Genomic DNA, 24,082 nt, shown 5'->3' with positions numbered 1-24,082 from the left:
GCATCTCACACTGCTTCCCATTTCTGGCAGCTTTCTCGCTCACTGACACCACTTCTATTCCAGTGCCTGATTCTCCAGCAATAATATCTACCGTTGAGTACACCCTGCCTTGTTGTGGCTGTGCTAAATTCTCTTTAGTCAGTAACTCACCTAACTCTCTCAACAGTCTTGAGAGATGAGGACAATTTTCCACCTTTAGAGACAGGAAACCCAGAGCTTAGAGAGCCTAAGTAACTTCCCCAAGGTCACAGAGCAAGAAAATCAAAATGATGAGAATGTAGTTCCATCTGACAACAAAGCCCATGCTTTCAAAAACCATACAATCCACTCTTCTCTACATGTTCATCTCCTGCTCTTGAGCTTTTCAGCTAGGGAATTTCCCTACATGCATTTTATCTGAGGACATCACTGAATCTTAGAAAGTATTTCTTCATGTGGAATCAAATCTTGCTTGTTGTACTCTTTCTACCCTTGGGGACCATATAGGAAAACTCTGCATTATGATAGTGCTTCAAGTCTTTGAAGGTTGTGAGCATCTTCTTAGACTCTTGACACTCAGTCACCGAGCTCTTTCTTAGCCTCCAGCTCTTTTCTGTTAAATACATGTACACACCACCTCTTGAATTCAGAGTGTTACCAACATAGCCTATCAGGGAAGGCTGAGCAAAGATATTTGCTTTCTGAAAGCCCTGGAAAAGGTAAGAAGAAATGGAAAAATCAAGGCACTTCCCCCACCCCTTATGCCACACATACACCCATGAATGGTGCCAATTAGATTGTCTTGGGAACTTGAAGCAGTGTGGCTCTGAGCCAGGAATGCCTTTCATCCAGTTGTTGTCCCTGATTGAGTTCCAACATGTGTGCATTCTTCTGACAGTGGGGTGCCTGGAATTTATGTGACCTGACCAGTGCAGAGGAGCGATGACAAATTATTCTCTATTTGTTCTCCTTCTGAGGATGCCTCCTAAAGTTAGGTTGACAGATTTGATGGGTGCATTCTCCTGCTGATTCATGTCATATTCTCGTGAGCTAAGTTTCTTATAGGTCAAATATGTGTTTTAAACACAGGTTCAATGTTATTACAATGGAAAGCAATTACCTTACTTTTAAAATTTTTTGTCTTTTTTTTCAAGATTTTGGACTTTCAGAAAGTTATGTATATGTTTCTCCCAAACGTTGCTTATGATATCTTTGTTAGTAAAGCCATTTTGAGTTCCTACGATGATTTCTAAATAAGCAACATGACCACCATCAGTTAAGTCTATATTCATATCCATGCACAGACTACGTGCTCCCTTCTGTTGGAATTGTCACTCTCAGGATGAATGGGGTTGGCTTATTAATACAGCAACATAGAAGATGGTTTCTCTATCTGTCTCTCCCGTAATTCTGTCCTCCACAAACACGCAGAGCAAACATTCTCACAGAGTTTGGTACACAGTGTCTGCAACAGCAGGACATTTTCCTGATGAAATGCTATTTTCCGTTTTTACCAAAAATTGGATCAATAGTTGACCAGACAGAGCTGAAAGGAAGGCTACTGATGTAAGTGTTTATACATGGAAATTAACAGACATTACCTCTCAGAAATGTCCACTTCTTCCTAAGCCTTCCTAAGTGTGGCTTGTCACTGTATGTGTGGGGTGGGAGAGGGGTGGGAGAGGAAGCCCAAAGTTCCCTGGAATCAGAATGACACTCCACCAAATAAAGCTTTAGACAATTATTTCTAATCAGAAAACCACTGAACCACTTTTCAAGTATCCATTCAAGGTCCCCAACCCTAAAACTTTGATTCAATACGTCCAGGATTGGGCTGGGCATCTCGGGAGATCCTGCAGTAATTTCCCAGGTGAGAACTCTAAAATGTGCTTTAAGGACAGTCTTAGATCATGGTTCAGGACACAACACTGAGCTGAGGAATATATTATGTGGCTCAAATATCCACTTATTTGTCAAGAGACTCTATACTGAAGGAATTAATAGGCTAAACCAAAATAAGAATTATCCCAGTGATAATTTCTCTATTATCACAAAATTTCACTTGACTATTCATTCAGCACCTGCTCTCAGGAAACATCGTGTGGGCACTGTGGGTGAGCTGCAGAAGTCTGCAGAATGGAACAATGCTTACTTGGGAATATACTTGATTGACTAAGAACGCTTCAAAAGAAGCAAACTTTTAAGTAGCACATGAATTTGGAGCTTCTTTGTATAATGTATCATACATTCTATGTGTATAATGTATCATGTAACAATGAATGTGTATAATGTATTATAATTTGCAATTATTCACTTATTTGTTTGGTAGTGTTTTTATTGCCTCTCTCCCCTAAACTGTAAGGCAGAATCCAGGTCAATCTTGCTGACTGCTAAATTCACAGTTCTCAGTGCGTCTCAATCAATATTCATTGACTAGCTGCCTAGAGGAAGGAATGACTTAGGATTCTATTGTTTAATCAGGAAATTTGCATTTCTCATATTTTGCATTGTTGAGGACAAAGCAGCAGTCCCTGTTTGGTAAGTTTGTTGTTAGGAGGTTTGGGGCAAAGGTACTCCCAGGGTCACTCTTTCTCGTCACCATCCATGGCTCATAAGAGGAAGATGACAGATGCATGTAAGTGTAATGGTGATAATGATAACTTAGGTTAGAGGTCATAAACCGTAGACCCACCAACAACTCTAGTTAGGTTTTTTTTGTTAGTGCCGTTCAGTTGACTACAACACTAATGACTCTGTGTACAGCAGAGCGGAACTCTCCGTGGTCTTTCTGCGCCATCCTCTCACGTTCTGCCTTTATATCAGACAATGCTCTGCTGCTCTTCTTAGGGTTTTCATGGCCAATCTTTTCAGAAGTGGGTGGCCAGGTCCTTCTTCCTAGTCTGTCTTAGTCTGGAAGCTCTACTGAAACCTGTCCACCTTGCCGACCTTGCTGGTGTTTAAAATACTGGTGGCACAACTTTCATCATCACAGCAACACAAGTCACCACAGTATGACAACTGACGGACAGGTAGTATGGTTCCCTGACCAAGAATCAAACCTGGGCCTGGGTGGTAAAAGCATTGAATCTTAACCACTAGACCACCAGGGCCGGCTTACTTTCATTAGTAGGTATGTTTAATTTGTCTACATAGTATTGAACTGTACAGAATTTTACATTTTTAAAAATTATTTGCCAACATGTAAAAGTTGATGCATTTCACATAGACATCAGGATTTCGAGATTATCCTGAAAAGTGGTAAGGTCTAGAGGCATTGAGCCCACTTCCAACTTGTCAGCAATTGGTTAGAGAGGAGTAGCTTCTTTGGGTGGGGAAAATTCACTCATTTCCAAGTCTCTCCCTCTGTCTCTCTCTTTTTTTTTTAAATAATTTTCCAGAGGTCAAGCAGCAGTTGTACTTTATCATCTTACACCCAATAGTACTTTACTCATTTTCATTACTGGGACATCCACCCAGTGCAATCACTCGAGTTTGGTTTTATTTATATGGTGCCGTGCTGTTTTTAAAGCATTTGACAGAAATACAGTTTCACAGTGCAGATTTAGCCATGAATAGATTTAAAACATTGAAAACTTCTGTCCTTTATTTCCTAATCCCCAATCCTGTTTAAACACTCTTACCTCAAATTCTGAATACTTTTTCTTTTATCCAGCCCTTCATTAATTTATATGTTGAGGCTTTATGTGTAGGATGCCCTCCCTCAGTTAGGAGTCTCTTTCAATAATCCAGATAACAAGTGATGGTGGCTTTGACCAGGGTGGTGGCAATAGTGGTAACGATCAGTGGATATATTCTGGATAGACAGTATCCCAAAGGTAAGATCCACAAGATTTGCTGATGGAGCAGATAAGGATTATGAAACAAAGGAAGAGTCAAGATGATTATGAAACAAAGAAAGAGTAAAGATTTTTGGCCTGAGCAGCTACAACAGCAGCCTATAAACTTTTTCTGAAAAGGGTCAGATGGCAAGTACGTTGAGCTTTGCAAGCCTTATGTCTATGGTCCATGTTGCTTAACTTACTTAACTCAGCCGTTATAGCACAGAAACAGCCATAAGCCAGCAATGGAACAGATTTGGTGACCCTGAACAAGCAGATGGGTAATGCCATTCGCTGGTAGGAGGAAGGCTGCAGGAGTAGCTGGTTAGTGGGTAGGGAGAGGGGTAGGGTTGTGAATATCTGAAGCTCAATTTGGACATGTTATATAAAGGTTTAAAGTAGGTAGGTGGATAAATTAGTCTTGAATTCAACTGTAGAGATACAATTTAGAATAGTGAATAAAAATTGGAATTAGAGAATAGTAATACCATCAGCATATAAATGCTATTTCAACCCATAAGACTGGAGAAGATTGCTTAGGCAGTGAATATAGGTGAAACAGAAAAGAGAAAAGAAAAGAGAAGTGGACTTGACCTGAGCCCTGGGAACCCTTAGGCATGTAGAGGTTGAGGAGATGAGGAGGAATCAGCAAACATTTAAGCAGCAGCCAAACCAAAACAAGACAAACGTGGGTTTGTGAAACCAAGGAATGGACATGCATCTAGGAGGAGCAAGTTGTCAGGCATGCCAAAGCTAATAGCCCAAGTAAGACAGGACCAGGAAGTGACCGTTGATGACGTTGATACGAGCAGTTTGGGTGGAACAAAGGTGGGGTGGGGAACCTGCTTGGGGTGGGCTCAATGGAAGAAGAAAAATTGGAAATTCTCAGTTAAGACAACTCTCAAGGAATTTCATCATAAGAGGAAGGAGAAGAATGGTGCCGTACTTGGAAGATGTTTTTAAGAAATGTATGCTGTTGGCAATGATCTTCTCTAAAAAAGTGCACTTCACGTCATCTCTTTGTAGAAATTTAGCTTTCCCACCTACATGGTAGGTGATACTCATCTTATTGGAGGGAATACTTCATTATCTTCTTTCTAAAATTTAAAAAATGCTTAGGACCCCATTTTGGTATTTTGTGATATACTGTGGTCCCATATTTTGTAGTTATTTTTGAGGCTTGAGGGAATTTTTTTAAAGTTTCCTTAACTCTCTTCTTCTCTTATAAAGTAGAATCAGTTTAATAGCGTTTAACTAATCTACTCAATGCCAAAAATTTCCCATATGACAGCCTTTTCTCTTCCTCTGCTCTTCCCCACCACACCCCACCCCACCCTCTCCAGCCTTCCCAAAGCTGATTCCTGCCCTCCTGTCTGGTTTTACTCAGCTCTCAGTTTCCTTTATTGGCCATTTCACAAGCACTTCTACCTAATGGAAACAAACCCACCAATTTCAAAACAGAACCGCAAACATGCCCAGGAAGTGTTTTAAAAGCTTTTGGCTGCCCTCAGGGGAAATAATTTTGTCATCACTTAATTTCTTTTTAATGGTTCTTTCTTATTTCTGTAAGTCAGTACTCCTTTTCCCATCTGAGTAATGCAGAAAAAGATCAAAAAGTCCTAGCTAAATTATTTTTTCAAAACCCCAAACTACTGTCTGTCTAGATTGACTACTTTTTATCTGAATATACAAGGAACGACCACATAAATGTCCAAGAAAATAAATGTCTATAGGACATTCCATACTATCTCCAATGCCATTGCCATCACAGCACCCATGACGATAACAAATTTACAAATGTGTCTCCAGAACTTAAAGTATGATATTTTTATTTTTAGCATTTTATGTCTTTGAAGATGGTTTCCATGGGCAGAGTAGATTTTTCAGATCACTTTTGTTTTCAAAATTAATATTCTTGGTTCTTCCTTAATTTAGCTTCAATTAATGAATATTTTGTTCTATTCATAAGTCTAGCAAGTTTTGGCAATCACATTTGTTTAATATTTGTTACTAACAAATTTAATTAAATTTCTTAAACTGCATTTATAGATTTAATATATTTGATTTTTTTTTTAAGGTTAACCCTGAGCTAACTACTGCCAATCTTCCTCTTTTTGCTGAGGAAGACTGGCCCTGAGCTAACATCCATGCCCATCTTCCTCCACTTTATATGTGGGATGCCTACCACAGCATGGCTTTTGTCAAGTGGTGCCATGTCCGCACCCGGGATCCGAACCAGCGAACCCCGGGCTGCCGAGGAGCGGAACGTGCGCACTTAACCTCTGAGCCACCAGGCCAGTCCCAATATATTTGATTTTTAAAGTATTTCAATTGATTTATTGAAAATAATAATTTCCGTATATTTAAGTGTCTCAAAAGTCTAAGAAATAAAGTGACTCAAAGTTCTAAATTTGTAATACTGTTTAAAAAATCTAACAAGATTATCCTTATACTTTTCAACCTAAAATCATAAATATTAAATAATTACTCATTGATATGCTTACATTGAAACTACAAAAATAACTTTTGCTTTAACAGGCCACATTCTCTTAACCATTACAAATTTTGATAATATCAGATATGCACAGCTTCCTTAGCCAGAAACATCCATCCTTTTTAATACCTTACATTTGATTCTTTCAAATGCTTTTATATTTAATTCTTATGTTTGGAATTAAAAGATGTTACCCACTTTTAAAAAAAGTGAGATGTCATCTCAAATGTTGGGGATATGCTCTCAATTAGGGTCGCCTTCCAGTTTGACTGTTTTTCTTGTTGTCCAGAGATAGCAACTGGAATTCAGGAAGGGAGCATCAGATGTTAATGTGCTTTGTGATTCTGGCTGCTGCTGTGTTGTGGATACCAAAACTTAGTGAAATGGCAGATAAAACAACCTCATCCCTGGGCTGCATCATGTCATTCTCTAATTCTTCTGTCTCCTTAGGAAAGGCAGTGACCTTCTCTCATGCTGCAACATTCTTTGACTTGATTTTGTATTTCCTTGGCTCCAGCTCTAAGGACCTTTGAACTGGATGAGAATCTGCATTCTTTTCATATCCCTTCTATCTCTTGGATCTACAACTCTTCTAGATATTTAAATGACATCAGTTTGAATTCTAGATATCTCTCATGGTTTAGTCTGACTATGTGGTTTCCACAGACAAGATGCTTACTCTATTCATAAGCAGAATAGCTCATGGTGAACATTTTAGTCCAAAGCTAAATCAATCAATTTACGAGCTGACCCACTAAATGGCTCGTAACAACAAAGAATGGAGGAGAACCATTTGGGACAGTAGGGCGCATGTACAGGCATATGTACACTCCAATGCTATTTTAAGCCAGCTTTATTTTGTGAATTATCTAATTTAATCGTAATATTTAACTTCTGGTGGGTCCTGTAAATGTTTTTGTGTACCCATGCACGATATTCTTAATTTTTGCCTCAGTTTTAGGAGGTAAGGAGAGATTTTAAGTGTTTATAACTAAATTATCTGTGAAAGTATCTTATCTATTTAAAGGGACAAGAGCTAGAAATACAGAATGTTGAAGCTGGTTGAATAAAAGCTAAGTAGGCATCAGGTGCTTAGTTTTTCCAAAAAAAGATAATAATCTGTTGCATATTTACTAGGCATTCCACAGAATGTTAAATAATAGCACACATGTATGCACTTCTTTTTTCTGTTGCTATCTTTGTAGGGTATAATATTAAAATCATTTCAAATAAATGCCACTGATCCTCAGAGAAATTCAGCAGATAGACTGCCCATCAAGCATTCATAAATTTATATATTAAGTTAAATGCTTAGGCAATTTACATCTTTATTCCCTGAACTTCTATAAGTAGTTAAAATTCTTTTACATGATTATACTGCAATATTCATTGCAATTTAGAACTTCTGGATAGGAAAGAATGGGTCACATTGAGCCATTCCCTACAGCCTTCAATTTTTTGTTGAAATTTCCTACTGTTATTAAATGAAGTTATCATTCCTTGCTATTTTCAAACCTCAAAGACTTCTCATCATATTCAAAAATTTAAATACCACTGCAGCTTAAGGGGGAAAATAATTTACTTATCTTCTTCTGTGAGTTGTAACCAATGGAGAAAGGCCTAAACAGCATATGAGATCTCACCTTTACCAGTAGATAGGATTGACGTCATTCCCAAATTTCAGAGCTTCCTACTCGAGCTGTAGCTTCCTCTCTCTGGAGAATAGATGTCAGTCCTTCCTGGGGACAAAGAGGCAAGAAAGAGTACAGAAAACTTCTGACTTTCCATGCAGTAAGCATCAAAAGGACAGTCGGTCACGTGTCCCCTAGGGAGGCAAAATGACTCGCTCTCTGTGCAGGACCTGTTCTGTGCCTGTCTGTCAGACTCTCCAGCATCTTCCTTCTGGGACGTAGAGACGGGCACAAATCCCTCCCATCAGTTCCCTAAAAGCAAACGTAAAGAGAGAAAGAAAGCGGTTATTCCTCCTTCTCCACAGCTCTCTTCTCCAAAATTTTAATTGTGATATTTGTGCATAGAAACACTTAAACATGGAGGCATCAGGAAGGCTAAGTATATTGTCTTCCTGTCAAAATCCCTTATCACGGGAACAAAGAATGCTCATGTAAGATATTTTTCAGGCATGAATTTTTTGGTTATCTTTTTGACGTACACAATATTTAGCTTTTAAATATATGAGTGAGTATAAAGATAGACTATATATGCTAAATTATTTTCTAAATTCTTAACTGCCTTAAATATTTCTAAAAGAATCTAGTTTTCCTGTCTCTGTGTTATGGAAAGGACTAGAACTGAGCAAGTCACAGGTCAATATAACATAGATCTTCCTGGCTCTGATACTGGGGCTACTCAGGTATGTTAAATCATGAAAAGTTGAAGACGAAAGTTATGCCAGAAATGACCTCATCCATTCTCCTTATATCACAGATGAGTTAACTGGAAGATAGAGAAAATAATTGACATGTCCTCTGTCACAGATGATCTTAGCAGTAGAAGTAGGATTAGAGCACAAGATTTTCAGGTCCGTGTTATTTGTGCCATTTGTAAATGGAGAGGAGTGGATTCTGACTCCTGGGGACCCTCTGTGCAGCCCAGCTCCGGCTCACCTTCCGGTGCTGTGTCAGACCATGCTCCACTGCTATTCATAGAGTCTTCATGGCGACATTTTGGGGAAGTGAGTGTCCAGGTCCTTCTTCCTAGTCTGTCTAGCCTAGAAGCTCCAGTGAACTTGTCCACCATGGGTGACCCCGCTAGTATTTGAAATCCCGGTGGGGTAGCTTTCAGCATCACAGCAACACGCAGCTGCCACAGTATGACAATTGACAAATGGGTGATGTGGTTCCCTGACTGGGAAACAAACCCAGGCCTGGTGGTGAGAGTGCTGAATCTTAACCACTAGACCACCAGGGATGGCCATTTGTGCCATGCTGTGCTGACATTTTTAGGACAAGACTATAATAAGGAATTTTAGCAGTTATTCATCTGAGTTCACACTGTACTTCAATATGTAAATAATACTTAGATGTGTTTTTTTCCCAAGCGACCACAATTATTTAAGAACACTACAGGGGACATAATTTGTTGATGCTAGCCCATCTGGAATTCCTTTGTGAGTTAATTGTGCTGGTTTACATTTCGGTGAACTGTAACCCATATTTCATAAATCTGTATTTCATTTAAAAACATCAGAAGAGTAAATACTAGATAAATCCATTATCAGCCCAAAAAATGCTTTTAAAAGTGAACTTCAGTCCCAGGATGCTATGATTTTCATTATAAATTGATTTTGTGTCACTGATATACTTTGTCCTGATTTTTACAGAAAACGAAGAAGTTTGAAGCAGTAATTTATAAAATTTGTGTCAAATGATTATTTTACTGAGCTAAGCAATTAACTATGAAAAAAGTAGTACAACATCTCTTTTTCATAATGGTAAAAAAGCATGATATCAACTCAAAGAAAAAAATACATAAAGAAATAGATAGGAGCTCCAAAAATATAGCATGAGTGTTTTCCATTTTTGGTACTGTATTTAGCACTGATTACTTATTTATTAAAACGGTATTATGTAATGTTTTGCCACATTTAATTTAATCCACAAAATGGGCAGATTATATTATGGATGGCTAAGGAAAGTGTGTCTTGCTATAGCTCCTTGAGTAATCTGTCTTTTTACACGGACAAAGGATTTGCAGCCATTGTCACCATAGCATTACTCCCAATTCTTTCTAAATAATTATGATTTTATATAAACTTTGTGAGTGAGTTTATTTTAATGTAATTCTAGACCAGTTTTTGTAAGATGACTTTGTTTTTCTAATTTAAAACATTTCTGAGTAACTAACAAATCTCTTTTGAGGGTGGCTGCCATAGCCTTCTAGGGTGCAAGTGTCTCTTGAAGAGTTCATCTCTTATTTTGTTTATTTCCCATTTTATTTCAAAATCATTAAACTAGTTTCCTTCCAGGTAAATACATTGTCATAAATCTATATATCCCATTATCCTTGGGGAAAATTAAGCCTTTTCAGTGTTGTGGTCAAGCAGTCCCACGCGTTTGCTTCAAAGCTGATGACTTACAGTGAACTCATGGCTATTAATCCTGGTGTAGGCGAGTCTTGCTTGGTTCCACACAGCCTGGTGGAAGAGAAAGTCACCAAAAGAATGATAAAATGAGGGAGACTATGAAAAGATCAGTATAAGAACTTCTATACACCTTCTTACAGGGCTCCACATAAATTTGAGTAATTACAAAACTGTCACATCCTTCTTCATATAAAGGCTTACCTTTTGAAACATACTACTAATCAGTATCTAGCCGCAATTTGAATAAAATTTTTTCAGATAGCATGACAGATAAATATTTAAATAATTTAGGACATAATGTCGTGATATTGAACTATAAAACTCAATGAAAATCACAACAGATAAATACTTCACTAAATTATACTATCACTAGGGAGAAATTTTGAAAGCATTTTTTCTATACTTACATGCCAAAATTATATATATTCTATATTTTGTGTTTTTGTACTTTGTAACTTGCTAGAAAATAGAACCATTTTAGAATTGATTTATTATTGGCAGGTCCACAAATGCTCATCTTCATTTCCCCATGCAGCTTTGGAGATGTGAATGTCAATCCATATGGTAACTAATATAAATGTATATCAAATCAATAAAAATATAAATCTACATTAAATCATTCAATTGTTATCCCACAATTTTTTCGAAAAAAGTTGTTGATGTTATATGTGGATAACACCATTATTAATTTCAACAACTTCCTTTTTCAAGAACAATTACTATTTTTCTTAATTTATTTAATTGAAACTCGATGTACTGTATTTTGTAGCAGCCCTAGGTAGCATAGTCAAGTTTTTTTAATCATAAAGATAAAGAAGGTTGTAAAGAGTAATTTTGTTTCCAGTCCATACCAACTAAAATGTAATTCTCATATTATTATTACTACCAAAGATTCTAATGATATAAATTATGAAGGCTCCCTGGGATTTATTGTACAATAACATGGTTTGACCTTTAAAAGTTGCAATATAACAGGAGCCAGCTCTGTGGCCGAGTGGTTAAAGTTTTGCGCACTCTGCTTCGGCAGCCAGGATTTGTGGGTTCAGATCCTGGGAGTGGACCTGCTTCACTCATTGGCTATACTGTGGAGGCATCCCACATACAAAGTACAGGGGGGATTGACACAGATGTTATCTCAGGGCAAATCTTCCTCACACACACAAGAAAGGTGCAATATAATATTAGACATTATTAATTTTGTTAAATCAGCTTGAATGAATTCTATCATAATGATTTTTAAGATATGTTAATATCATGGCTCCTTGTTGCTGTGAAGATGTCCTCTAGAGAAATCAGTGGACTTTGGTGGATTCAAATTTCAGTGATCAATGTGAGGTGTCCCCAGGTTACCTCTAAATAGAGTATTTTTGTTAACCTATCCATTACTAAAAATGATGCCTGGACTTTGGATCTAGATGGCACTATAAAAACAATAAAGTTTTTTGTGGTATAATCATATTGCATTATAGAACTTGGAATGTCAATGGTCTGAATTTGCTTTCTTTCACTTAAAATAGTCTCAGGAACCAGAATCGAAAGAATTTCAGGAAATAGCAGCACCATTTCTTTCCTCTTACTTTTTGTTTCTTACTAGCAAACCTGGTAAAGCTGAAGGCTTTTTCCCCTTTACAGGTTTGGGATGAAAATCTTGCAAAATCTGCAGAAGCTTGGGCGGCCACTTGCATTTGGGACCATGGACCTTCTTACTTACTGAGATTTTTGGGCCAAAATCTGTCTGTACGAACTGGAAGGTAGGAAGTTTCATGGATACTGTTTATCCACCCAACTTTATTCCTTATGGACTCCAAGGGGGAGTGACAGCAATCTCAAGTAATATCAGCCAATTTTTATTGAGTGCTCCCTATGTGTCACCACCGATGCTTGGCTTATGACTGTTTTAGATGTCTTCAAGGATTACTTAATTTTTAAAGGGGTTTAATAAGACCAGTCTCCCCTTTCACCCATGGAACATCCTTCCTTAGCCTGTATTTTTCACTTACCCCACAGAGTCTTTGAAAGCATCAGGCACGTGTTATATCCTGTACTCTGTCTCTTCCACCTCAAGAAAACTCCCTTGACTGTGCCAGGAGCTCTTCTTATGTGTATGGCAACTTTCCCACAGTTGCGTATACCTATATATGTATGTGTATGTATTATACAAATTATATATATTTACATATATCTGTATACACCCACATACAGACACACACACCCCACATACATATATGTTGCAACTATGGGAACTATGGGAAAAGCTGTTCCTAGTGATAGGATTATTTTTCTACCCCTGTGGAATGTCATTATCCGCTCCAAAGACCCATTCTCTTCCACACGGGGGAGGAAAACCAGGGGCACTATTATTAAAATGAAAGAGATTCAAGTTGAAGGAAAAAAACACAGAGTTCTAGTATTGCAACTACTTTTGTGAATCTAATTCTTAATTGTGTGTAAGATTTAGATGAAAGAAAGTTTTGACAGATAAAACAAGATAACGATAATGACTTGCAAAACATTTGCATTTCTCTTTTTGAAATGATCAGACACATACTTTAAAAAGTATTGACTCACTTGCTCCAGTCCTGGGCATTTTCATGCATGGCACTACTTGGAGGAATAGAGGCTTCTAGAATGTGGCGATGGTAATCGTGAGGGGCGGGTATGCTCTTGATTCATCATACATAATCTGCAAAAAGAAGAATTAACCTACAATTTAACATAAATTCACTGTATATTATCACTGCTATACTCTAAATTCTCATTTCTTTTTTTTATTTCTAGATATCGCTCAATTCTCCAGTTGGTCAAGCCATGGTATGATGAAGTGAAAGATTATGCTTTTCCGTATCCCCAGGATTGCAACCCCAGGTGTCCTATGAGATGTTTTGGCCCCATGTGCACACATTATACGCAGGTTATTTCAATTGTCTTGTTAATTTTTTAAAAAATGCTCTTACTATTTTGGTGAACGTGCGTTTTCTTAGCTCTGACTTCAATAATGTTATATGGCTTTATTTTTGCAGATGGTTTGGGCCACCTCCAATCGGATAGGATGTGCAATTCATACTTGCCAAAACATGAATGTTTGGGGAGCTGTATGGCGACGTGCAGTTTACTTGGTATGCAACTATGCCCCAAAGTAAGTACCAGGTTAGATTCCACTTCCTGGAGCCTTTAGTCGTGTTCAATTTTTCCAGTCTGATGGGTATTTTAATGTGAGTAAGCCTTAACTACAAAGGCCTCTAATCCTGAGCTCTTCCATCACTCCCATATACTGAAAAATGATGCGCTGAAGATTTCCTTTCACAAGGATGGGGCTTCTAGGCTAAAGTTGTAGACAGAACAATTTGAGATACTGCAATTCACTACATTCTCCTCACCATCTTTCTTTAGTCATGGTGACTGTAAAATAAACACTGTATTGCCAGGCTTTTGATAGCTATGTAAAAGGCAGCAGAAAGAATCTACTAATGAATTTATCAGCATCACAATAGGCTCATCTATCAGTACTAGAATGTTGGCTTAACTTTTTCACTAGGAAAGCAAAACAAGCCCTTCTTCCTTCTTTTTAAGAGTAAAATTAAAAATATAGCTTCCTAATTCCACCATGGCTGGGAGGTATTCATTATCAGAAGGGAAAATGTAAGTGCTATGACTTCTTTTTAAATTAAATCTTTGCCATGATTTAAATTTCAGTATTAAAAATTATTCAGTAACTTTATTCTATGGCATGAATAAAAATGCATTGTGAAAATCGATCAAAGATTATAAAATATGGTCATGTTTATGAGCATTCTTTATGAGGATAAATAAGTATTTGTTAACATTTGATAAAATGCCTTGTTGATAACAGTAACTCTTGAGATGATAAAATGTTCCAGTATTTATACACGAGTCTGTTCCCATTTTGGAGTAAATACCAAAATGTTCAAAGGATTTATGATATTCTTGGTGTCTTCCAAAGTAAGTCTCAGAGATTTTCTCCAGCTTTGCCAGTGTGGGGAGGGAATGAGAAAAGGCTTCACAAATAACTGCATTACTCATTTATATGGTAGGATGCCAGTGGCAGTGTTTTTGCAAAGTTAGAAAAATAGTGATTTTCCTGATGGTCCCTTCTTCACAATTATTGGAATAGTAAGATTTGGAAAGTAGAATGTGTCTGCTTTATGAAAGCAGTAACACTGTGCATTTGTTTGATATTTTCACACCTTCTATTTTTCTCTTAAGCTTTTACCCTTCTTCCTGACATAAATAGGCCAAATAGTACCCAAATGGTGATAGAGGTTTTTATTTCATTCGTTGAACTTTTCTGGTTTTGGTGAATGATTAGAATTTTCTAATATTATTGATGAGATATCTCATTGTTTTATAGGTCCAAGAGATTAAGATATTGTGTTAAGGTGCTATATTTGTTCTAATAAAGAACCATTATTTTGAAACTAAGGCAATGAAGAAAGTTTTAAAATCCTGACTGATAATGGAATGTAATTCTTCCAATTCCAATATGAAATTATCACAAGCCTGTTTTTCAGGGGAAAAGAAAGGAAAAAGAGAGAAAGAGAGGGGGGAAAAGGGAGAAGAATTTAATCAAGTAGAATAGGACAAAAAATAAAAGAATTAATAATATAAGTTTATTGATGGGTTGATTGACTATTGAATATAATTATTCAGTAAAAATTTTTGATTTATGTAGAAGTTTATAATATAGTATGTCATATTTTTTACATATAATAACACTGTATTTCTAAGTTTATGTTACCAAAAATACGTGCTGTATAATTTCAAAAAGTTATGTTAAATAAATAGAAAAATATGAAGTTAAAATAGCATAGGCTGGGTTCATATACTGTCATAGCTTCGGGTAAAGATATAGAGGCAAATAGGATTGTAAACATAGAATGGGAGAGATTAGGGTAAAAACATGATCTACACTCATAGGAGAATGGGCCTCTCTGAACGTTTCTGGGCAACTAGGTGACATTATCACAATTATGCTTGAGGAAGCTTATCTGGAGGGCAGACTGTAGAAGAAACCAAAGAGAGGAGGGCCATCTTGGAACCTCATCTCGTTTTGTAATATGAATAGTTAATCAGCATATTTTCCACTTTTATAGATAAATTTTCCTTTGTAGATATTTTATAGATAAAAGTCTGAAATTTTAACTGACAGGTCTAAGTAGATATTTCTCTGTCCTCTTGATACACTTCGTGAGTCGCTGCTTGGTCTTATTTAAGTCTTAAAGAAGATGAGAACCACCTGTGTTGAATTCTAGCCTCTTCCCTACTGTTGTCTTATCTTCAACCCTAACTTTACTCTTGACAGCTGAATTTTCTCCCCTCCATTCAGTTTTCTTCACATTGCTGGCTATATTGCTATTTCTTAGCATTCTAGTTACTAATCACCGTGCTGCTGAAAATACATTTATTACCTGCTCCTTCATAATTAAAGGAGCTAAATAACAGGGCATTGTGGTTCTTTTTAACTATCCCAGATGGTGAATTTGGTGTATGATTATATTCATGGCCCTCAGTACAGATAAAGAAAAATATTGACAACACAAAGTAATTCAGTTAAACACGTTCAGCGTCATCAAAAAATGAAGCATTCATAAAAAATAGCTATAAATTTATGTATGGGAAAAAGGTTTTGGAATGTTTAATTGCTTCTGTGAGCCCTTATTCCCTTACCATGAGAAAGAAGTTTTCCATACCTCATTTTATATATATTGAGAATCCAAAATATTTTACAGCTTTAGAAACAGAGCTTGTGAACATTTATAACCTATTTTTTTGTGCTTATGACAACTTCTTGCTCCATCATTTCTATGCCTCCCAGAAAATATGATACGTATATGTATTTTTTTACTATCCTTAGAATAGCATTAGCATGAGTTTGTAAAGGGGGAACAAGGCCTGATTATGTGCTCTAGAAGGCAGCCCTAGGAAGGAGACAGATGTGTGACGGAATGAGCGTCAAGCCTGGTGTCAGATGACTAATTGTGTCCCCATTCCTTGTAGGGCCTCACTTTTTATCTGTAATTTAAGATAAGATTAACTTAGAGATAAAATATTTAGAAAGCAAGATATATGGAATAATTTACTGTAAGAATAAGAAATGGATGTAACTTCCAGTGCCTTTCTAAAATGACAAACTTCTCAAAAAGATCATATGTGTCAATACGTGTGATCATGTGCTTAAGGGACAAGCAGATTTTTTTAATGGGCAACTAGGACTAATGGTATCTTCTTCTATTTTCTTTCTTTCCAGGGGCAATTGGATTGGAGAAGCACCATATAAAGTCGGGGTACCATGCTCAGCTTGTCCTCCAAGTTACGGGGGATCTTGTACTGACAACCTTTGTTTTCCAGGAGTAACGTCAAACTACCTATACTGGTTTAAATAAGCTTATCTTTTCCTCCAGGAAATAGAATGACTTCTGAGAATCATAGGCATATATATATATTGAGTTTTGCACATACTATACATATTTTATGATAATCCTGTTTTCCTTTTATTATTCATTGTCTAAATTAGTGTTTGTCTAGTATGTTTGTTTAATCTTTTGAGGTAATCAAAACATTCACTTCTATCTTCTGACTTCTAAGCCTAAAGTTAAAGTATTGTATATGTAGTATTGACATAGTTGATGCATCCAGTTCCAAAACTTGCTTTCCAAAGGAATTGTGTTATGCTCCTAAAGAATAAAATAAATATTTGGCCTGTAATGTATGTGTGTATACATATGCTATATATGTATACACACATACACAAACATATAATCGATGACATAACACATAGATAATAATATGGTCCAGTAGTTAACTTGAGGAAAATTTTAAAAATCCTATTTTAAAATATATGTGAGGTGGTAGGACATCTTAGCACCTATAATACCCATGAATTGATAGTTTGCAAAATAACCCTTAGTGATAGCCGGATATAATAACTCGATTGAGCAAGCTTGGATTTCATTCTGGCGATATTTTATCTTATTTGAGTTCACTAAAGGATATGCTCAACTTATGTAAGTTTCAAATCCTGCCTTTTGCTTGATCTCTTCTGTTGAATCAGTAATCATTTGTTGAGTGCTTACTACGTGCAAGGCACTCTGCTAGTTATGTTCCAATAACGCAAAGATAATGAGATATGATTCCTGCCTTCAAGAAGCTCATAAAAATATCCAGGAAATAATGCAGCCTAATGATTTTGCTGTAAAATTACTATTTTTTAACAAATTGATTTTTACGTAGTTTTGAGGATGTGAATGCAACAATGATGTTCACCTGTCGGTGGAATGCATGATAAGCCACACTGTGAAATACGTAAGGCTTCTGACTAGCATGAAAACTTACCTACAGAGCTCAGCACTACAAGAGGCAGGGGAGAATTAAAAATGGCCCCAGACTAGCTGATGAGGCCCAAGAGAGGAGAATTCAACACCTGAGTGAAGACACTTACATTTCAAGTGTGTGTGTCTGCGCGTGTGTGTCTGTGTGTGTGTGAGATTCAGGTTATGTAATACTTCCATAGAATTACAGACTAGGTAAACATGGTTAGTTCCAGAGTGCAAATAACAGAAGGAAGCTACTTGTTTAAAATTTCTTACACATTTGCAGTGTCTTAGGGTGGAGATGTTGAAAGATGACACATAATCAAATGCATTCGATGTGGGAAAAATCCACCATCTGGAGTTTAGCTTTACATGATGACAAACAATTGACCTGATTCCTTTTACAAATGGAATACAATGACTGCATGTTTTGATATCTGACTACTCTGCTTTTATGGGCACACATATTGACTTTATTAAAAATACATATTTTGGAGACAAAATGGAGAGCAGAAATAATTATGTGATTCAGGCAAAAATACAACTTTTATCAAACATACAATAGGCAATTGGAGAGAAAGCTCGTTAGTGAGATGTTTGCTTGATTGATCTAGAAAGTATCTCCATCCTTGATTTTGCTAGAGTAGTTCTACAAAAGGAGCAAAATTACTTTATGTTACTTTATTACTTTATTATGTTACTATATTACTTTATGTTAAACCGTACTTGACTATTCTCAGTTCCAACCCTGTTGCTGGTTTACTTGTGCGGCTTGGTTTCCCAGTTCCGAAAAAGAATAGTGATATTTGCTACATATTTCACAGAGGATCTTATGAAGGTAGAATTACCATATTAATAGAGTTTATAAATATTAAAATTATCATTAATGTTGTGAAACGTTAATTTGAGGTAAAATTAAATTTTCATGAGCTCCTCTTTGGCAGAAATTCTATCTGATTCTTTGTATTTATCCTAGCTTCTTATATAATGGCAATAATGTAACAATTGTTTCTATGAATGGATTTTTGGAATTAACTAAAAAGTCTAGAATTGCAATGATTTAGAGGAATCCCACCTTTCCATGTTTTATTAGACAAAAATGTCTTAAATACAAAGCTTTGAATAAATCAAAAATCCAGATAAACCATCAAACATATCAGATTAAGACTAGGGTCTGCACACTTATGACTTACACAAGAGTCCTTTCCAAACCACAGCTGGAACTATAAGTTTGTTCATAAGTTAACAACTCAGCTGAAAATATGACGGGTATATTTGTTATTCTCTTTGTACTTTTTAAAGTTAGTAATATAAAACGGCCATGTGAAATGTTTTATTTTCCAGGCTAAAGCAAACGAAAGTTTGCTAGTATCAACACAGCATGTCATATTTTTCACAGCATGCAACAATGGTGCTAGGATAGTTATTTCTCACTGTAATTCCCAGAGGCAGAAAGAGTCTGAGTATAAGCTATTTCATAAGAGCAGCTCTAAATATTGTGGTTATCATTACAAAAGAAATAGTAATTGGCAGACATATTCTACAGCATTGATCCTCTCTATGGTATAGATCTTTCATATCACCTTATATTGAGTAGAAAAGTGAAAAAATGCTGTCACAAAATAGGCTTTTTGGCTTTCATGTCATCAAAAGATGGGAAAAATGACAATTTTAGCTGTTAAACTGATGGATTTCTTTATAGAATTGTATTTGAGTTGTGTAGGCACAGTCTTCATGTTCCTGGTTATGATAGCTACGCTTGCTTTGAAAATGTGGCAGAAAGAGTTATTGTCATTTTTGCTTCTGCGCAGTAGTCTGAGCACCATCAGTTCTGTGGTCCGTCAGATCTTCCCCACCAACTCCATTGGGCAATGCTTTTAATGTTCATTTGCAACTTTCGTGGAAACCTTCATTTGGAAGCTCCGTGCACCTTCAGCACAGAGTTGACCAAACACTGGGCAAATGCAACCAATGCGATTTACTCAGAATATTTGCATTGAAACAATATATATTTTCTCATTAATACATGCTTGTGTGAAATCAACTTGGAACATCTCCATAAGCAAATCTTATAAACATATAGGCCCGTTTAAGTGTTTTGTGTTCATACCCGACTTATTAAATGAATGCATAGGCTAAACATAATTTGAATGTGTCTGTGAAGGAAAAATAATGCGGTCTGTGTTCTCCTTAGAATAACAACTTGTCTAACAACATTCCCTAGGTTCTGCACTATTTTAGGATGCAAATCTTGACATGGATGGAAATCTTTACCTACTGAAGTGTTTAGGGAGAGTAAACGTAGATTTCTATCAAAGTCTAACATTATCCTTGCTTCTGTATGTTTTTTTTTGTATTTTCATCATATGTGTGGAAGAAGACATAAACACATGCAAAATATTTTTAAAAATTACGTTATAGTATAACTATGACTTATGAGAGGTCAATCAAAAACTTAGAAAGTTTAACAATTCACTGATTAATGGTGCTGAAAATCAATTACAACCACCATATCCTTGCTACAATTTTGAGGTTTCTTTGCAATTAAAATTTTTATTAAGTGTGAACTATCATTATCTATTCTGGTGCTAAATATATGGTGCTAAATGAATTTTTAGTGTATGAACTAGCAATGCTCTTATTCCTTGTTACAAGTGTCATCCGCTCAATTCCTGATTCAGAAATATTAATAAAATCCTGTTAATTTAATCTTACCCCAAAATAGGCCAGTGACCTCTAATTTTGATCTGAGTCCAATGTTATTTAGGTGCTATAGAATGTAAATATATATTTCTTAAAGTTATAAAAAAATTTAAGGCATTTTTTAGCTTTGCAATGTCCAAATTGAAGTTATTGCTAAAGGTTAGATTACAGGTACACCCACCATGCTGCAGGCACTCGCGCCCTCTGCTGGTTGTAAAAACAAATTCTTGATGGCTACTCGGCTTACAACAGAAGCCATTTCTTCTATTCACTAAAAATTTAAGTTGCCCAATACTAGAATTCTCAGATACTCTCTAAACCTGATAGGATTAAAAAATGCTTGACTTTATTAACATACTTTTTTAAGACGATAAGAGAGATAATATATCTTGGCATTCACTTTCCTAAATAATTATGTTTTTCATGACTTTCCAGTTCTGAGGTGCTTATTAAAGTGGTTTTTTTAAGACTAGGTACTACTAAAATATATTTTTTATTTGGTTTATATAATAAATACAATTAGAATTAAAATTAGCAAGAGATAAGTGTGTCTTACTTTCAGAAGTGGTAATTTATTTTTATTTAGAATAGTACATAAGATAAAAAGGAGATATGTTAAAATAGTTAATTCCATTTATAAAAGGACTCTCTCCACCTTTACTTGTCGGTCTGTAATTTAATAATGTTCTTTGGTCATACTATTGAGCTAATGATAACATTTTATTATTCCATTTAAAGCCCTCTACCCTTACAACCGTCCATCAAAAGCTTAGAATTACATCACTTGTAATTAATGAAGGCAATAGTCTTAGGTAAACTTTCAGTTGTGTACATAATTGACTGAGTGTGATAATCTTTTTCGACAGAGATGCTTCTTAAACTATGTTAGCATAACCAAATGAAATATGCTTTGAAGCAGTTTTCCAAATTAGTATTTTCAAACTTATTTTAAAGCAATAGAACCCCTTTTATGGTCTCACTAATGTGTAAAACTCCAACACGTAATAGACACGAAATGGACCTGCTTATCCCCAAAACTTCCCCAGTGCCTGGAACGTTTCTTCTGTGAGCCCTAGATTCCATCAAACAGAAAAACGACCTAAATCATCCAGTTACTCCCATTTTCTCTAAAATAATCAGCTAATTAAAGCAAAAAAAAAAAAGATTTGAGGCTCTAAATTATTTCAATGGCTCTTCTAAATACTCACTTCACTTTGCATGTGTTAGAAGCCTCTTAGGTTGATAGAGAATCAAATGCTGACTTGAACTGGTGCTTGGTTATAAATTACAGCATCTTCTCTTTTATGATTTGACAGATTTTTGGTACCATAATATTTTTGAGACTGAGAGATAATCGTGATGCTCATAGAAAAACAATGTGTTTTTAAAATATCTAAATGTTTCAAACATGTACATAATCCTAAAATATACTGTATTGTTTTAGATTTTTTTTTAAAGATTAATTTGGGTGGGTTTTATTCGTTACCTAACACTGTGGTAGTCAAAGGTGCTGATGATGTTGTGATAAAATGTCATGAATGTGTACATACGGAAAACCTGTGTAAACCTCTGTCCTTATAAAGCATAACAAATGTAGCTTTTTGAGCTCTGCTATATTATTTTTTTCAATAAAAGGTTACAATTAATTGTCTTGTTTTTAAAGTATCTCTGTGTTCTTGCACTTCTAGAGTTCGAAACTTCTAGAGTTTCGAAATCGATTCGGAACTAGACGGCATGATGATTTTGATAGGAAATAAACTACTTTTCTAAAGCAACAGTGATTATATCTTTAATGTATCACTGAATCCACTAAATCTTCTATTTTCTTTTGCCTTTATTTCCTTCCCTGCCTCCTTCTTTCCTTCTTTTTCTACTTAATTCCAAAAAATATTTTGCAGTATCAAAATAGAAAGATATTTCCATGGAGGAAGAGGAAAAGAACAGCATATCAAGAAGTTCCGGCTGAGAAAATTACAGCAGTTGAAATAAAGATTTTTATGCCTCCCCACACAGGGGGCCTGAAGAGACGCTGGATGTCTCCAGCCGCCAGTTGGCCCATGACTGCTGGTTCCCAGTGTGGTTCTGCCTGCAGAAGGACCACGCCTTCCTCTCCAGTGAAATGGTAGATCTCACAGGCCAGTTCATTGAGAAGGACCTGAATCTAGGACTTTCTTTATATTTCTCCTTACGATATACCACGCAAGATGACAAAGCTGCACTAACCTAAGCCTTTTCAGAGGGTCTCCCTCCAGAGCCCTGTAGCTCTCTGTCAGCTTCTCTTTCTCTTGCGGGTCCTTCCTTTTTGCTTCACTTTCTCCTCTGTCAGGTCTCCAGTTTCCCACCCACATGCTTAGAAAGTTCCATCCATCTCCACAAGAAAAAGGGCTGCATTCATTGATCTCCATGTATGTGTTTGTATGTGTGTGTGTGTGTGTGTGTGTGTTTTGCAGATTCTAGCCCCTCAGACTAGGCCTGATGGTAATGAAGTCTTGTCTTCCTAGTCCTGCACAGCTCTGACAATGAAGAAATGGGGTGGTGGCGGGGAGAGAATGGTAGGTCCCTGATCCCATTCAGTCTTCCCTGCCAGTGAGAGTTGTGGCCGACAACCTCATGAGAAGCAAGCACACCTGACAAGGCCATTATCTGCTTTCCCAGAAACAGCAGACTAGGGTGGGGAAAGCTTGTTCTGGCTGTCAGTCACGCTGACCCAGCTCCTTCTGAAACAGTAACCTTGGCATTGTGGTGCCAAGGGCACTGACTCCTTCCTGAGCTGAGCTTACCCAGTTGAGCCAACACTGCAGGAGTGACTGGGCCTGTCTTTGCAAACTGGAGAGGCAGCACCAATCCTAGTTGAGTCTCTCTGGCCCCAATTCTCTTCTGTTATGAAAGAGGAGTGAGGTCCCAGCAGGTTGCCTTCATTCATAGCCTATTAATTGAAGGGAACATGCCAGCTTATCAAGGGACACATGAGTTTTACTAAACTTGAATGCAGTCAGGGATTTGTTCTGTGAGTTTCTACATGCCAAATTGAACAATGTACTTAATTGTCAATCAAAAACGATTTTTTCTGAAAATAAAAGGTGCATAGAAATGATACAACTCTACTTCATTCTAACAAATGAAGTGGTATGTGAAAATTCTACTAGTCCTAGAATCCCCAATGTCACGAAAAATTACATATGCATTTACCCTTCAACCAAGCAATTCCTCTTACGCAAATCCATTCTAGAGATACACTGGCAATACATGAAATGACATGCGCACAACATTAATCAGTATAGCATTATTTGTAACAGTAAAGGGCCAGAAACAACTCAAAGGTCCATCAGAAAGGGATTGGCTGAATGGCATGTCCACATGAGGGAATACTGTACAATTGAAAAAGGGAACAAGAAAAATCTCTATAAACTGGTAGAAAGTGGTCTCACAAGATGTAAGCGAAATGTGGTACACAAGAGTATAACTAGTCTGCTACCCTCATGAGAAAGGTCAGGTGAAATCATATGTATGCATACGTATGCATTTATAATGCATATTTGTTTTTATTTGCAAAAAGAAAAGTGGAATCGTAAATTAAACAAGAATAAAAATTATTACTTCTAGGAGTAAGAAGGCAACAAGATGGAGGGGTCAAAAA

General features: G+C 36.5%; 1 protein-coding gene across 2 annotated transcripts in view; it reads left to right on the top strand.

Moving 5' to 3' along the window:
• PI15 (peptidase inhibitor 15) overlaps window positions 1-22,091 on the top strand; it is a 31,650-nt gene extending 9,559 nt beyond the window's left edge. For both annotated transcript variants that reach the window (XM_001491205.5, XM_014727954.3), the window contains exons 3-6: window positions 12,047-12,165; window positions 13,193-13,325; window positions 13,435-13,550; window positions 16,680-22,091. In XM_001491205.5, the coding sequence (XP_001491255.1) occupies window positions 12,047-12,165; window positions 13,193-13,325; window positions 13,435-13,550; window positions 16,680-16,815 (504 nt within the window). In that variant the 3' untranslated portion in view covers window positions 16,816-22,091. The remainder of the gene's footprint in view (window positions 1-12,046; window positions 12,166-13,192; window positions 13,326-13,434; window positions 13,551-16,679) is intronic.
• The last annotated feature ends 1,991 nt before the right edge of the window (window positions 22,092-24,082 follow it).

Source organism: Equus caballus, chromosome 9 (genome assembly GCF_041296265.1).
Source record: "Equus caballus isolate H_3958 breed thoroughbred chromosome 9, TB-T2T, whole genome shotgun sequence".
Classification (NCBI taxonomy): Eukaryota; Metazoa; Chordata; class Mammalia; order Perissodactyla; family Equidae; genus Equus; species Equus caballus.
Note: the sequence above shows the minus strand (reverse complement) of the source record. Positions and strands in the feature narration are given on the sequence as shown.